General features: G+C 44.4%; 1 protein-coding gene across 2 annotated transcripts in view; it reads left to right on the top strand.

Moving 5' to 3' along the window:
* The first annotated feature begins 852 nt into the window (after positions 1–852).
* The window catches only part of PIP4K2A (phosphatidylinositol-5-phosphate 4-kinase type 2 alpha), a 181,149-nt gene continuing 165,791 nt past the window's right edge, over positions 853–16,210 (top strand). The window contains exon 1 of one of the 2 annotated variants that reach the window (XM_059660823.1): positions 853–1,259. In XM_059660823.1, the coding sequence (XP_059516806.1) occupies positions 1,116–1,259 (144 nt within the window). In that variant the 5' untranslated portion in view covers positions 853–1,115. The remainder of the gene's footprint in view (positions 1,260–16,210) is intronic. The other variant, XM_059660824.1, reaches the window with a different exon arrangement.

The following is a 16,210-nucleotide window of genomic DNA, read 5'->3' as shown; positions in this document are numbered from 1 at the left end:
TGAGTCAGGGTAAGTACATAGAACAGGATCACTTTGGCAGCTTTCCTGAGATGGGCCAAGCATTGCCAGCAATAAGAAGGGCTAAATTAAGGTGTACGTGGATGAAGACAATAAACAGATTTCTGTGGAAGAAGGTGCATGGAATGGAAAAAAGGAAGGGATGAAAGGAACCCGGTGGAGGATGTGAAGTAGAAGGTGCAGGTTAGGGCATGATTTTTCTAGCCAAACCAAGGAATCCAGGGTCCTGTCTCGGGAGGGAGTGGTGGTGGGATGACAGCTCTGACTGTGAGGTGAGAGTCTCCCTTCAGCATGAATTGGAAAGTGTGGGAAGGCCCAAATCCAGGGCCCAAAAGGCCGGATGGTTAAAGGCACAAAGGGATTAAGAAGTTCATTTCAGGGCCACTTGGGGAGGTAGCCAACGACGTTGCCAGGTCCCTTCCCCGCGCTAGGAAAGCGCTAGTCTGCATGCAGCATTTCAGCTTTCACTAGCTCGCCTGAGTCCTGGCACCGGTAAGCGGCGGTTCTCTGAGCCTCCTTCCTTCTCCTGACCTCCGCCTCTGGGGCCTCCTCTCTTCCGACGCCCCCATACTCCCCATCTTTCCCTCTTTTCTCCCTGGGGAGCTAAAAGGAATGCCTTGTGGGAGTCCTCCCGCCCCCCATACCCCTCGCCCCGCACTGCACGCCGATCCCGCGGCCTCTCCGCGCTCGGTGGCGCGCAGGGGCCGGGCCGTGCAGAGGAACCGGAGCGGGAGGTTCTCAGCTTAACGGTCCCGCGGCCGCACCCCGAGCCCCGCGCCCCGCCCGGCGGCGCCGCAGCTGCTGCCGGCCCGCCCCCTGCGTCATGACGCGGGCGCCCAACGCGGAAGCCCTCGCGGCGCGCCTGGTCCAGCCGCGGGCTGAGCGCGGAGCCGCGGGCGCAAGATCCCCGCCGGGCGCGAGCGGAGCGCAGCCTCCTATCCAGCTACGCCGAACGGGCCGAGCGGGCGGACGGGCCGAGCGGGGCACGGCGCGCAGGGGCACCGCGGGGGGATGCGGCTGCCTCCCCGGGCCGGCGAGTAGAGAGGGCGGGTCCCTGGCCTGGGAGCGCGACGGTGGAGGGGACAGAGGCGGCGGCCATGGCGACCCCCGGCAACCTGGGGTCCTCCGTGCTGGCGAGCAAGACGAAGACGAAGAAGAAGCACTTCGTAGCGCAGAAAGTGAAGCTGTTTCGGGCCAGCGATCCGCTGCTCAGCGTCCTGATGTGGGGGGTAAACCACTCGGTAAGGGCTCGGGCTGCGGCAGCGGTCTCTTTCCTTCTCCTCCTCTTCCTCCTCTCTCCCTCCTACTGCAGCTGCTGCCAGGCGTGGAGCTCGAGCGGGGCCCTGGCCCTCCGGGTGCTCGCCCTCCGGAGCTGCCCTCCTGCCGCGGCGCCTCGGCGCCCCCATCCTCGGGCGCACGCCCGCTCCACCGGGCCGCCCGCGCGCCCCGTGGACCTCCCTGGGACCTGGGTCCGGATGCAGGACGGGGGAATCCCTTCTGCCTTTGAGCTCTGCGGTCGGTACCGGTGTCATCCCCGTCCTGTCTCCGCAGCCTGGGAACTGGGAAGTTTGTGCGGGCGCGGCTGGCGGGGTTGTCAGCCTCGGCGGGGCTGCTGGGGCCGGGGTCCAGGCTGCCGCGCTCTCCTGCGGAGCGCGGCGGGGACGCGCGGTGCTCCGCCGGCGGCAGGTGTACCTGTCCGAGGCAGGAGCGTCCGGAGCCTCCCCGCGGGGCGACGGGGTGAGAACACTGGAGGTCGGGGGATCTGGACAGCAGCTTTAGTGCTTAGGTCCTTTCCCCCCTCTCCTTTGGAAACTATATTATTGGAGATAAGCACCTTTTTTTGACAAAGGAAAAGCCAATGTAAATATGGCCCTGGGGGTTAGCGTCTCTCCCGCATCGCCCTGCCGGGGTGCCGCGGTGCGGGCTGAGGTGTGCTCCGCGGGGAGGCATCCTCCCCACCCTCCCCCACCTTGGGAACCAGGCCGGAGTCTCCCACTGCGCAAGGGCGGCCTGGGGATGACCGCAGGAGGGGGTCTCGGCGGGCGCCAGGGAAGGCTGGCTTGAGTGGAAGGCGCCCGTTTTGGGGTTTCTTTGAAAGGCTGTAGGAGAAGCCTGGAAAGGTTAGCTTAACGGACAGCCGGAGGTGGTGGAAGATGCGCCGCTGCGGGCTCTGCGGACTGCGGGTTGAGGGTTTGAAATAGCCTCCTGCTGATCTCAATAGCGAGAAACTCCTGCCGTTTTAATCTCCTTAGGATCAGGAAACATGATAGGAGCTGTTGGCTGAGCCATGAAAGTTTAAATGAGCCTGTGAATTTTGACTATGACCTTACCCTTTGCGGTCAGTTAGCATCTGGGGGAAAGTGTAAGCTTGCTTTCCTTACGTTTGATTTCGATGTATGTCTGTGTGCCCTTTTCAGCATAATAGAAATGACAAAAAAAAAAAAACACAAAAAAAACGGTGCTGATTTTTTAAAACAAAATTCTGAATTTAATGAAGTTGTTTAAAATGACTCAAAGCATTGCATTTTTCTTTTCCAAGTTGGGGAAAAGTTGAAAGAGTATCAGATTGACTGTGTTTGCATGGAGCGACTGTTTTTAAGAAGGCTGAGAAATGATTACTTCTATCAGCCTAATGCCTGGTCCATTGAAGTTCATTTTAACTTCCGGAGAACTTTTTTTTAAAAAAAAGCAATTAGAAATGTAAGCTTTCACAACAGCATGCATTACTGCACCAAGACTCTAAGTTTTATTACAGTAAATAAAATGAATTCTTTCCTATGTCTGCAACTTAGAGTTAGGTTTAATTCTCTTAGTAATTTTAAAGTTATTTATGTTAGTTTCTTTTTTTAAAAAATAATGTTAGTTCCATATTTATGGGTGCTTTTATCTCCTTCAGAGTTCTGATACTTTGTTTAGGAGAGTGCCTATGTCTGAGGGTTTAATCTAGTAAATTAGTGTCAACAATATGCTGTTAAAACAGAGTGTGACCTCTGGGAATTAGTCTGAATTCCAGTTTACTTTAGAAAATCTTAAATTGTGCATGTTTTACTGTAACCACTTGTGTTGCTACTTTATATTTATGAACTGCTACATTTGTTTTAGTTTTTTCTAATTGGAAATACTTGAAACTACTTAAGGTTCATAAAAGTACGATTTGCAGATAGTGCATTTTATATTATTTAATTATTTTTTGCTTTCAAGAAAAGTTAGCAATTCTGTTTAGTCATCCAGAGAGTCAAGTTTCCATAGCATGTAATGCAACCATGTTATTCATTCAGCAAATGCGTATTAGGAACAAAAAAACACCAACCACTGTGCAAAGATTGCTAAAAATGCCACTCATATTTTTGTCCAAGTATTTTTGAGGGCATTGAGCTGACATAAGAAAAGTTTATTTCAGTGTTCTTTTTCGAAATATCTATTTTCTTTGTTGTTTTTGAACAAAAAGAAATGAAGTGTATATAAAAATGAAATCTAAGCATTTAGATGCCATGTGTTTCTGGTTGATTTTACTTTAGGCAACAAAGTTTAACATTAGGTAAATACTTTTATATGACCTTGTGTGCGCCAAAGTCCATATTATAATATGAGAATAAATAGGTCAGCGTTATTAAGGAGCAAGCACAGTGTTGTATATGAATGGGATATTTGAGAAAGCACAGCTGAGAAGGAACAGATCATTCAAATCCAGAGTCTTTTCCTACATTTCTAATGTGATCAGAGTAACAGGAAAGGATTGCCAGCAATAGAGCAATATTATGCTTTTAAAATTCATTTGGACTTGTCTTAAGGACAGTTAGAAATAACCATACTTTTGGAACAGTAAAGGGGAACTGAATATGTATTTTATCATGCATGCATCTTCTCAGGAGTTGAGAACTTCTGCATACAATGGTAATATGCTAATTGGATCTGTGTACTACTTCTCTAATTCTGTTGACCTTGGGCATGTTGACTAGTTTTTGCATCAATGTTTGCATCTGTGAAGTAAGGTGATTGGACTGGATGATTTCCAAGTTTTTTTTCCTAACTTCAAGATTCAACTATTTTTAGAGTCTACTAGGTTTAAAGCATTATATATTAGGATGCACTGACTAGGGGTAATAATAGTATTTAATACAAGAGTCATTGCTATTATAACCTTGCAACAGCATTCAGGGAATTTTCAAGACCATGACTAGAGGGAAGGAAATCGGTAGGGACTGGGAGAGATGTGTGAATTAAGAGCTTATTGGATTGACTGTAGTTGGACTACATTGCAGTCTATTAAGTCAAAGTCTACTTGATTGAAATGTAAAAATTTGCAACCAAGGCAGGAATTTTCAAATCCATTGTGGCTATAATTCTCAATCAGAATAATACTGACTTTGTGTGGTTAATTTGATATGTTACTGCTTTCCAATTTAAAATACCCATCAGTAAATGGATCACTGCCAATTTTTAAGCATTTTAAGCAGAGAGTATAATTGAATACATAGAGGAAAAGACAATTTAAGAAGGCAATTTTGCCTTATTATATTTGGAATTAAACTAAAAATGATCAGACAGTTAGCTTCTTAAAATTATATTTTAATAGTGTGTGGAGCATGAAGAATGATCTGAGCTAAGACTTGTTTTAAACATATTCGAAAGGATATTTATGCAGAGTGAAATGTGAGCCTTTTAGATTATATTTAAAAACCTATTTAAATAGCTAGAGGAAGACATTATCCGTATAGAAAAATTTTGAAGGATATAAAATTTGTTTAAAACAAATGTAGTATTTAGAAGTAGCCATTATTAATATTAGAGTCTCTTGGCTGCAAGCCATAGAAACGCAAATGAATTTAGGCAAAAATTGAAAATATTCAGGAGTTTTGGAGGTCTCTGGGGAGGTGAGGGTTAGTAACCAAACCAGGAGAAGGACAGGAATGGTGCTGGGCTTCCAGAACCATGGGAACCAGTGCTTGAGTGCTGCTGGGACTTTTCTGTCTTTTTTTTTTTTTTTTTTTTTTTTTAAGAAATGGGAAGAGAGAACATCAAGTTTTGTTGTTCCACTTGTTTATGCACTCATTAGTTGACTCTTGTATGTGCCTGCATGCCTGACGGGATCGAACCCATAACCTTGGCTTGTCGCCCTGATGCTCTAACCAACTGAGCTACCCAGCTCAGTTTTTGGCTTAATTCTTTCTCATCGCTGACAGGGCAGGGCACTAATGAATTACATTTTGTGCTTTCTGCCCCCAAAAGGGACTTTCTGTCTCTGGTTCCGTTATAAAAATCCCATGGAAGGATTTCGACTGGGTTGACTTCGGTCATTCTCGGCCACCCCCAGGAACTGAGCAGTGGTTAAAAGGGGGCAGCTTCTGCCTGGTGGAGTTGGGGGAAGAGCAGTTCCCCAAAGAAGGGAGAGGGCCTCACAGGCAGTGGCAGGCAGGTGCCTGTCCTCATGACAGAGCGGGGTTGTTTATCTTGGTGCTGTGTGCCACATTCTGTGTGTTTTGGTGAATATGTGGTTTTCTGGGCAGAATATTCAAAGCTTTTGTTATATCTCAATGAGTCTGGGACTTGAGATAGGTACATAACTGCATTGGAGAAATAGTGATGTCCTTTAGGTTTGTGGGCTTATATTTGAGCACTGGAAAAGGCAAAGGAAAACAAGATTTTAAAATGAAATATATGACTATGAAATACTAACAGAATAGAACCCAATAAGGCAGTTAAAATAATAATTAGCTGGACATTAGATGAAACTCGTTGAATAAATGGGACCCAACTAATCATTCACTCAAGAACAATCTCACACTATTTTCCTTCCCCTTGTAGAGAAGAATGCCCAGCAGACATACACCAAGTTTATGGTCAGGGAAATCGTTTCAGAACCCCTAAAATATGGGGTAATGGCCTGAGAACAGAATACATTTCTTCTCAAATACCTCAGAGTGAACCTGAGTATTTAGAATGGTGCACATGGGAGGGCAATGATTTCTCTTTCTACCGCGGGATTGTCTGCTATGCCTTTCGAAAGATTTTTCGGCAAGAATTGTGATAAATAAACAAAATCTACCTTACGTTGATTAAAAAATGCAGTCAACCAGAGTAATTAATTCTGCCAACATACCCTTTGAAATGTAAATTTTGGAACTGAAGGGAATTGGTGTAGTTTGACAAAATGGTTTGTGGTCAGACAGATTAGGTTCACATCCTGCCCTCTGGGCGCTTTGAGCAGATAGATGATTTCTCCATTTGAGCCCCAGTGTACTCTTTCTGAAAATGGAGATGATGGTGGTTGCCTCACAGGATTATTTTGAGGGTCAAGTAAGATTATATATTTAAACCCTGGCACTGCCCAGCCACTGTAGCTCAGTGGTTGAGCGTTGACCTGTGAACTAGGAGATCACAGTTTGATTCTCTGTCATAACACATGTCCCAGTTGTGGGCTCGATCCCCAGTGTGGGGCGTGCAGGAGGCAGCTGATCAATGATTCACTCTCATCATTGATGTTTCTGTCTCTCTCTCCTTCTCCCTTTCTCTCTCTGAAATCAAAAAAATAGAATAAAATAAAATAAAACCTGGCCTGTAATGAGCACATTTTGGGGATTTAGTAATTGACACCTAGAAATTATCAATTTCAGATGCATTTAGGCTGGTAGCATATTAATAGGCACTAGACATGTGTTTCTCAAAATATAATGTGTGTATTCATCCCTTGGGGACACTTAAGAAATGCAGATTCTGACTCACGTCTGGGGTAAGTCCTGTTCTTAGGTGATTTTTATCATGTTCTTAGGTGATACTGATGCTGCTGGCCCACGAGCCATACTTGAAGTAGCGAGACAAAAGAAGTCATGTTAAAATAAGGAGAAATATTCCAGCTTCGTCCCCTGATTGCATGTGATGAATCCTTGGAACAGAGGTGTCCCATATTAGAGTTACAAAAGTTAGGAGAAGGAATTGTGTGTTGAAAAGGGATAAAAAAAATTATTTTTGACTTAAGAAATGTTGAATTGCAGGTGATGTTGAGTGGATATTGTAGTGACAGGGCCCACCCGTGGGGTGTTGGAAGGTGGCATTGGAACTCAGGAGCAAGGGTGGGGTGGGGATGGAGGGTTGAGAATTGTCCAAGGGGGTGAATGGGTCTCTGAGGGAGAGGCTGGAGCCCTGGAACACTGGCTTTGAGGGAAGGAATGAGGAAGAAGAAACAGAACCCAAGAGAAAACTCAGCAAGAATCGGATGCTCCAGACATCACGGTGTTCGTTCATGGATGTACTTTTTGAGATAGTGGGTTAGTATGTGTGTGTGTGTGTGTGTGTGTGTGTGTGTGTGTGTATGGTAGGTGAAAGATGCTATTTTATTTAGGAATACCTAGATATTTTCCTTGACTCCATTTCTTCCTTTCCATTGTCACCTCTACCAATCCTAACCAGATTTATTTCCCTCTTTCTGTTAAAAATGCCTTCTAGCGTATTTCCCTGTTTCTCATCCACATTTTCTTTTTCGCCATGGACCCCTTCGACAGCCTGGTGAAGGCTATGGTCCCTTTCTTAAATAATGCTTTCGAATGAATAAAGGAACATAGTACATAGGACATATACTATCAGGTTCACAGATCTCCTGAGCTCTATCCAGGGACCAGTTAAGAATAAGGAGGGGTGTCATGAGGTGGGAAATGGGGGGGAGCACGCAGTAACCGGGAAGGATTCTACATGGTAGGAACGTAACACAGGCTGAATTAATTGCCTGCTGAGACCACAGTCCTAGTAAGTGGGTGGTGTGATTCAAACTTAAACCCTTAACCACTGAGCGGTGCTGCCTGGGCATGCCTGTGAATTATTCATTTCTTTGAGATCTTTTCTTTCCTTAGTCTTAAAAACTTTGACCGACAGGGTACAGTGTTCCTCCCCATCTCCACAAGAGATACATTTCAAGACCTCTGAGGATGCCTGAAGCCATGGATAGTACCAAGCCCCAAAAGTACCATTTAATTTATAAATCAGTCAGACTAAGAGATTAACAACAGTCACTAATAATAAAACAGAACAATGATAACAATATACTGTAATAAAAGCTACAAGAATGCGGTCTTTCTCCCTCTGTCTCTGTCCCTCTCTCTCTGTGTCTCTATCTGTTTCTCTCCTGACCTGATAACTGAGGTGGGTGTGAAGTGACTAACTGGGGTAGTGGATATGCTAGGCAAAGGGATGATTCACGTCCTGGGCGGGATCGAGCAGGAAGGTCTTTATTTCTGGGCCGCTTTTGGCCACAGGTAGTGAAACTGGGGAAAGCAGAACCATGGCTCAGGAGTGGCTACTCTGTTCGCTATTGATATGGAGGAAAACTATTTGAAAACACCTTTTCCTTTACAGAAAGTCATTGCTTATGTTCAGAGCATGTAGGAAGTGTGTGTATGTGTGTGTGTGTGTGTGTAATATATTCATGAAAAATGTTGTAGGGAGTTTTAAAACAGTAACCTACCTAAAGATAAGTCTTTACATTCAAAGTAAGTCTTTGTAGCCACACTGGCCAGGGCCACTTTTTAAAATTTTTTTTTAATAAAAGGAGATAATAATAGTACCTATTATAGAGGGTTGATATTGTGGATTAAATAAGTTAATACTTGTGAAATATCTAAAGAGTTGCTGGCATATGCTAAGTTCTTAGTAAACGTTAGCTGTCATTATTGTTTAAAAATAGTTTAAATGATAAAACATGTTAAATTGTTATCTTGAGCTGGTTCATATATGTGAAGTCACCATTGCACCTGACATTGTTGTGCATCTTTAAGTCATATATTATTCATTTTAGAATTGCCTTTGTGCCCTTGCTTCAGTTTCTGCATCTGTTTTGTTAAAATGTTCTTTCTTATATTTTTAATGATTCTACTAGTGATCAGGTTGTGTGAGGTGTTTAGATTCATTTAATTGAGTTCAGATTCCTTAGTTGCAAGTTATGTCAGCTATTGATTTGATAGTTTACTTTTTTTAAACATAAAAGACGCTGTGCAAGATGCTTGGGCTGGAAAATGAATCGATTATAGACCCTGCCCTCCTCAAGTTGCTTATAAGTGCAGAGGAAATAGGTCTGTGTACAGGGCGGCACAAAAGCATGTTAACTGTTGTTCATATGAAAAATAATATAATAATAAAAAATAATACAAGAATAAATCCTGTGTTTTGTGTACTTACCACCCACCCTGTATAAACAACAGGAGTGATGGGGGTACTGGATAGTCAGAGGATAAGCCTCACAAAGGAGACATTTGCGTAGGGGAAGAATGGAGATGAGGGCGCTGGGACCGCTGGTGGAAAGGCCCGAAGGCCGGTGCTGGCGGTGTGTTTAGGGAACTGCAGGGAAGCCTGGGTGGCTGGAGCAGAGTGAGAAATGGGGCGAGGGGTAGGAGATGGAGGCCCGGACTGGGTTATGGTTACTTCTCCCAGGACTCTTGGAGAAGGGTTCAGGAAGTTGGCGTATAATCTTCCAGCTGAAGAAGGCAAAGAAAGGCGTATGTGGCCAAGGGGTCCACACTGGCGAAGGGAAGCAGGCTGAGTGGAAGATGTAGGCGGTCTGGCATGGCGATTCACTCAGCGTTACTCCCAGAACGGTGGCACCCGCTGTTGCGTGGAGCCCGTTGGAAAGCAGGGTGGTGGACCCTGCACACAGTCGGGAGCAGGATGTTCATTTTAACAAGGCAGGTAATTTGTAAACATTCTATTTTTGAGAGGCACTGGCTAAGGTAAATCTTTGGTTTCAAACCCTGGGGTTTCTTGGAGGTGCCTAAGAGGCTGTGGGCAGGGGGCGAGCTGATGGGGGAATTGAGTCTCTACCTCAGCTTCATCCAGAGCAGTTCCTTTTGCCCTCCTCCCCCACTTCCTCCTCCTCCTCTTCCTCCTCCTCCTCCTCCTCCTCCTCTTCCTCCTCCTCCGCCTCCTCCTCCCCTTCCTCCACCTCCTCCTCCCCCTTCTCCTCCTCGTCCCCCTTTTCTTCCTCTTCCTCTTTCCCTTCCCCTTGCCCTCCTCCTGGATCCCCTCTTCCTCCTCCTCCTCCTCTTCTTCCTACCCCTTCTTCCCGCTTCCTTTTCTCACTGAATACATACTGTTTTATATCCAGGGGGAGTATGTACAGGAGCAAAAAGTTTCTGAAACCAAGAAGAAAACCACAGAGATAAATTCTGGGAAATGTTAGAAGATGGTTGAGAAGGTATTTTTGAGGCCAGATTTCAAAGGGCCCCATAACTGATGCTTGCCAGAGAAAAACGTAAAAACAGTTTTGACAAGGGCCCCTTTAAGATGTACCATAACTCTCAAGTGGTACTCAGCCCTGAAATTTTTACTATTCCCACTGGCGTGTTCTGTGCTCTTTGGAACTATTTCTTACTCCCCCCGCCCCCGCCCCCCAAACTTGCATCTAGCGTTTTGTGTCTTCGCCCTCCCACAGCTGGTAATCTTTAGAAAACATTGACCAGAGAAGCCACCCACTTCCGTGCTTCCTATCGCCCAGTCTGCTGACTTTTGCACAGCGGAGTCCCTCAGGCTGCAGACAGGCTGGAGGGCTCCACTGTGGTTTGGGAGCTTCTAGTCACACATGGCTATTTAAATCTCATTTAATTAAAATTAAACCTTAAGATTCAGTCTCATATCAAGTGCTCAGCAGGGTAATGAGGGCGACGGCTGCTGTATCAGATGTGTGGATAGACTCTCCATCTTTACAGCACTCTGTTGGACGGCACTTGCTGCTCAGGGCCTCCCAGCTCGGAAACAAAACCAACAGCCACAGCAGCAAAAAATGTGCCTTTGATGTCACGTCTCTCACTGTAGCCTTGTCCATTCTGTTTCTGTGTTCCTTTTTGCAGCAGACATTGAGAAGTCTCGTCCAAAGCTGCCGCCTCCTGTGTCTATCGTTGCTGTCCCCCTTCACCACCGGACACTGTATCTATGTCATCCGCCAACCTGGCTCTCATCCTCACCACGGCCAGGAAACTGCTCTTGTCAGTATCACCGGCTCCGATGGTGTTCATGTTTTTAAATCCAGGAGTGGTGCTGTATTTATTGTCTTCTCTTCTTTTCCTTCTGCCTCACCAGCCACTCTGTCTTAGATGCCTACCAGGTTTTTCTCCTTCATACAATTCAAAATGCTGGAATGCCCCAGGTTCTGGCCAGGGTCTTCTTCTATCATGTATCCGTTTTAATCTGCCTGGTCTTATTCTTATGTAGCCTCATAGCTTCATGCTGACGATTGAGACATTTTTGTCTTCTTGTAACTCTGACTTCCCTGACAGGCCCCATCGTCACTTTCTCGCCACATATCTTCACTTGAATACCTCATAGGCCTCTCAGATGTGTGTCCCAACAGGACTCTCAGCTTCCTCCCCCTGCTCTGCCCGCCTCCTGTCCTGCCCTAAACCAGTTTCGCCCCCATCTCCAGTAAACAGCCAGAAACCTGGGAACCAACCTTCATGCTTCCCTTTTCGCCAGCACTTTTATTTTTGAGCTCCAAATGTTCATACTCCTCTCGTTTAAATTCTCTTTCTCTAGAACTCGGCAGTAGCCTGCAGGTCTCCCTGTGCTCACCCTTGCCCTGTTTCAATCCAAATCCTCTACAGCGGCGGCAGAATGGTCTTTCTGAAATGCAAATATCATGTCACTTCAGTGAACCTTCCAGAGGCTTCCCGTTCCACGGCCAGTATGGCTTGCAAGGTCTTACTGGCCTGGCCTCTGTTTCCCTCCTTGCCCTCAGCCCTTACCACTCTCTTCGTGACTTCTTCTTTTTCTGTTCCTTAAACAAGCCACGCTCAGAGCAGCCACAGAGCTTCTGCCTTTATTTTCCTCTTTGTCTGGAGTGGCTGGCCCCTGCTTGTCATTTTAGTCTCTCGGCTAAAAGGGTTGCCTTTTATGGCCTTTCTGACCGACCTCCTCATCTAAAATAGTCCCTTCACTGTCCTATTATTCTTTTATTTTCTCTGTGATACTTAGTACTCGGAAACTGAGTTGTTTGCATGTTTGTTGTTGATATCCCCAACGAGGGTGTTGTGTTCCACAGCAGCCGAGACTGTCTTATTTGCTGCCTAATCCTTGCGCTTAGAACGGTACATATATGTAGTAGGCGCCCAGTAAATATTGAGTGAGTCAGTGGAGCTGGGGTTCTATGAACTGTAGGCCATGAGTGCTCAACTGGTGGACCCTGAGCCCTCCCGTCATCACCATGTGAAACTTATTTTTGCTAAGAGTGAGCTGAGGATTTAAGAGCATTTTGCTGCGCAGCTTGTGCAATGCATTAGAGTGGGGGAAACGGTGCTGCAAATTTGTGATAAGGGGTGTGGGGTAACTGGGAGCTGACATCAGAGAAAGAGCTATGTTTACAGCAACATGCGAGACCTTTGCCTTGTGAATATAGCAGAGAAGGGTCAGAGAGGAAACAGCTTGTCGTAGAAAGTCACCAAATAAATCATGTGAAGACTATGGACGCACTTCTAAAGAGTCAGAGACATTCCATAGGAGAGTGTGCTGCAGTGTCATTTCTGATTTATTCCACATAGTTTGGACTTTTTAATGGCTTCCGTTATGCCTCTACAAATTCTAGTATTCAGAAGTTAAATTTCAGATGTTTTAAACATTGTAAGAATAGTGATAATTCCAGGATCTCAAATCTGTATGGGTCTCTTTCTACCGTGTTATGTTTTTTGCTGGTTCTTAAATGGGGCCTCATTTCTATGCTTACTTGGTAATTTTTGGCTGAGAGCTGCTCATTTCCCTTGGACAATTATTTGGGGAGGATTCTTTGAGTCTGAGGGTGAAAGTGTGTTTCTCTAGAGGGGACTGTTTGTTGTCAGGTGGCTAGGGCTGCTATATACCAAAGCCTTTTTAAACTAGCAGCTTGAAATTTTTTTGAACCTCCTGGGAATATAAATTTGAGCAGCAGTTTCCTGGGGGTGGAATGGTTTATGTTTGGTCTTCCCTTACCCTGAAGGTGTGACCATCCTGGGTCCTACCCTTATGGGGAATGGGTTTCCTGTTAACGGGCCTGCGGCATTTTCAGGGAGCCAGCCGATCTTTCTTCAGGTGCCATTATGCTTCCCCTCTTGTATTTTTATGGTTGTATGTATACTTCTCTTGCAGATATTCCTATTGAAATTGCTTCTGTTTGCTTTATTTTCTGTAGGCTTGGTTATTTAGGATTAGAATCATATCCGTAAGCTGAGACATCCAAACATGCAGAGCTTACTGTTATTTGTCATTGTAATAAACATACGTTGGTTTTGTGGGTCACACTCAACTTTGAGAAAGCTATTCTGTATTAATCAACTCAAGAATGACCTGTGTAACATGCCATACCACATAACCTGCACAAAGGTGCCGGGAGGAGGGGTGGGTGGGGACTGAAATCAGTATTGCCACCAGCTCACTATGGAGACGGCTGCGTTAGCCAGAAACGTGGACCCTTTTTGTCATTTTCCTGCACAGAGGGAGCTCATTTTAAGATGTGCATAGGGGTGCCCTCTGTACTAGCAGCCACCCTGCTTTGCCGTGCATCCAGAATTTCTCGCGTCAGATTCCTAGACGTTGGTATCCTTAAGGAAGCTTTCAGGTGGTGTTTAAGTTGGATAAAAGGAAAAAATCGTGGTTTATAAAGTCCCCTTACAAATTTGAATCTGCTCTAGAAATTGCATGATTATGTTGTCTTTTCTGCTACATGCATGCTTCTATAATGCAAATTAGTTTACACAAGATTGGTAAATAGGGACTGATGACATATGATGTGGAAATTGGTCCAGGCACAATTTTCCTTGAACATGTCACTGAACAGGTGACAGCAGCTGGATATACTAGTACAGTACACAACATGGCCAAAGGCAGCAGACCAGGTCGGACAACAGGTCTGTGCCTTGCTCACTCACCTTGGTTCATCCTCTTGACTCAGGGGGCCAGGTGCTTGGTCTTGGGAGTACTGATTTCATGGTCTCTCCAATCTTTGTGTGTTTTGTCCTAGTCTGTATAACTTGGGAGCTCAGTCATTTCTTACAATCATTCCTTTCCATTGAGTGATCTTCACAATGTATGTTTAAAGATAAAGTTCATTCTGCATTTATTAGGAATTACATAATTTTAAAGCCTGAAATATGTATTTTTAATATTTTTTAAGTATTGTTCCATAGGTTTTGAGTAGTCTGCTTGAAATCTGGTTTTAGTATGTATTCAGAACTTAGTTTATATATAATATTATAAATAGAAACATTTGTATACACAGTTTATTTTGCATAACTATATGGAATTTCCCAACTCACCCCAAAACACACAGTCATTGTCATTGCTTTGTTTCCAGGGGTAACCAGGTATAAATGTGATAGAAGCCTTGCTGACTGAGACATCCATATTCCTAAAAAATTTGAAGACATTGATCTACTGGTAAACAAGCAGAAACTTAATTTCTTTATGGGCCTCTTGAATTTCTTTAGTAACCCTCCTGCTACCTGACCATGCTGCCCACCCCTCCTCCTCCGCCCCCCTTCACACTCTCAGGTGTCTGGTTTGCTCATATATCTTTCACAAGTTGATCCAGACTTCTTAAGTTTCCATGCTCCCAAATTACCTGTCTCACTGCGCTACTAATCGGCTTTATCTTTTTGAAAATTTGCTCTAGCTTCCTTCTATGCCCAGAAACCTGAGAAAAAAACCTTCTTTTCAATTGACCTCTCTCTCATAGAACCCAACTTGGAATATGTTTCCCCATAGAAACTAGCCAACTTACAAATGAACATTTGGAACACAACCTATTCATAAATTAGATTCTGCTTGCACATAGGTGAAAAGTTCAAATGCTTTGGCATGGAGAGAATTGTCCAGAAACAATTATGATAAGCCCATAAAGCACTTTTTTTTTTTTTTGCATATGAGCCAAAGTAGGAGGGCAGGAGCAACGTTAAGAGATATTTTAATAATAGTAATAATAGTAATAATGCTGAGAAAAAGCTAGTGTATACCTTTGTCTTACTTTTCTTTTTTATCTTGCAGTTTTGACATCAGATATTCATAAATTTAAAACATGACAATGAAGATTTGACCCAGTAGTTAGCTCATAGTGAATATTTTTTTATATATATATTTTATTGATTTTTTACAGAGAGGAAGGGAGTGGGATAGAGAGTTAGAAACATCGACGAGAGAGAAACATCGATCAGCTGCCTCCTGCACATCTCCCACCGGGGATGTGCCCGCAACCCAGGTACATGCCCTTGACCAGAATCGAACCTGGGACCTTTCAGTCCGCAGGCTGACGCTCTTATCTACTGAGCCAAACCGGTTTTGGCCATAGTGAATATTTTTATTCTGTGTTATATGAAACTTCTTTTTTATGTTTATTTAGATGAACTAGAAACATTCATGGTTTCAGTGAAATTTAAATTCTAAGTACAGAGGAGAGATGTGTATATGTATATATTTATATGTGTGTGTGCATAGTAAATTTCTTGTATGAAAAACTTGAAAAATAGTGGCAAATACATGAAAAATCACCATAATCATCCTATTCAGGAACAATATGTATTAATATTTTGGTGTGTATCTTGCCAATATCTTTTTTAAAAGTCTTTCTGAGATTATACTATCTATAATTTCCCCATCTCTGTATATTTCCTCATATCCTGTATTCTTCATAATGATAATTTTTAAATACTGTGCAGTAGTCTAGGGAAGTTTTTATAACCTCTGAGCCTATATGGTTCCAGGTTTTTGCTACTGTAAATAATGCTGCTAGCAACATTTCCCTGTATAAAATTTTTTTTTGGCGGGGGGGGGGGGGGGGAATTACTTGGCTCTTGGTACATGTTGCCGGGTGGATTGCTAATCAAGAATGAGCAGGTGATTATACAGTCTTACCACTTCTCATTTGACTTGACCTATGGATAATTCAGATGAAACTGTTCAAAAGATGTAATGTGACATCCACCGGAGTCACAGGCTGAGTGCCCTCACCTTATGTTGTTCTGTCGTGGACTTGGAGCTTGATTCTGCCTGCTGTCCACTCTGCTCTGCATTATCTGCTGTAAACATGCCAGTCACCTGTGCTGACTTTACAGACAGTCTGCAGCCTGGCAGGGCCAGGTAGAAAGGTTGTAGCCAGGTAGGGGAGGAGGTCACTGTGATGACCTGGCTGCTTTCTGTTTGGATAACTGGTATTCAAAACGGAGAAAGCCATGTGATTTTACTTTCAGCAGAAGTG

This window comes from Myotis daubentonii, chromosome 1 (assembly GCF_963259705.1).
Source record: "Myotis daubentonii chromosome 1, mMyoDau2.1, whole genome shotgun sequence".
Classification (NCBI taxonomy): domain Eukaryota; kingdom Metazoa; phylum Chordata; class Mammalia; order Chiroptera; family Vespertilionidae; genus Myotis; species Myotis daubentonii.
This window is presented reverse-complemented; position numbering and strand designations above follow the sequence as displayed.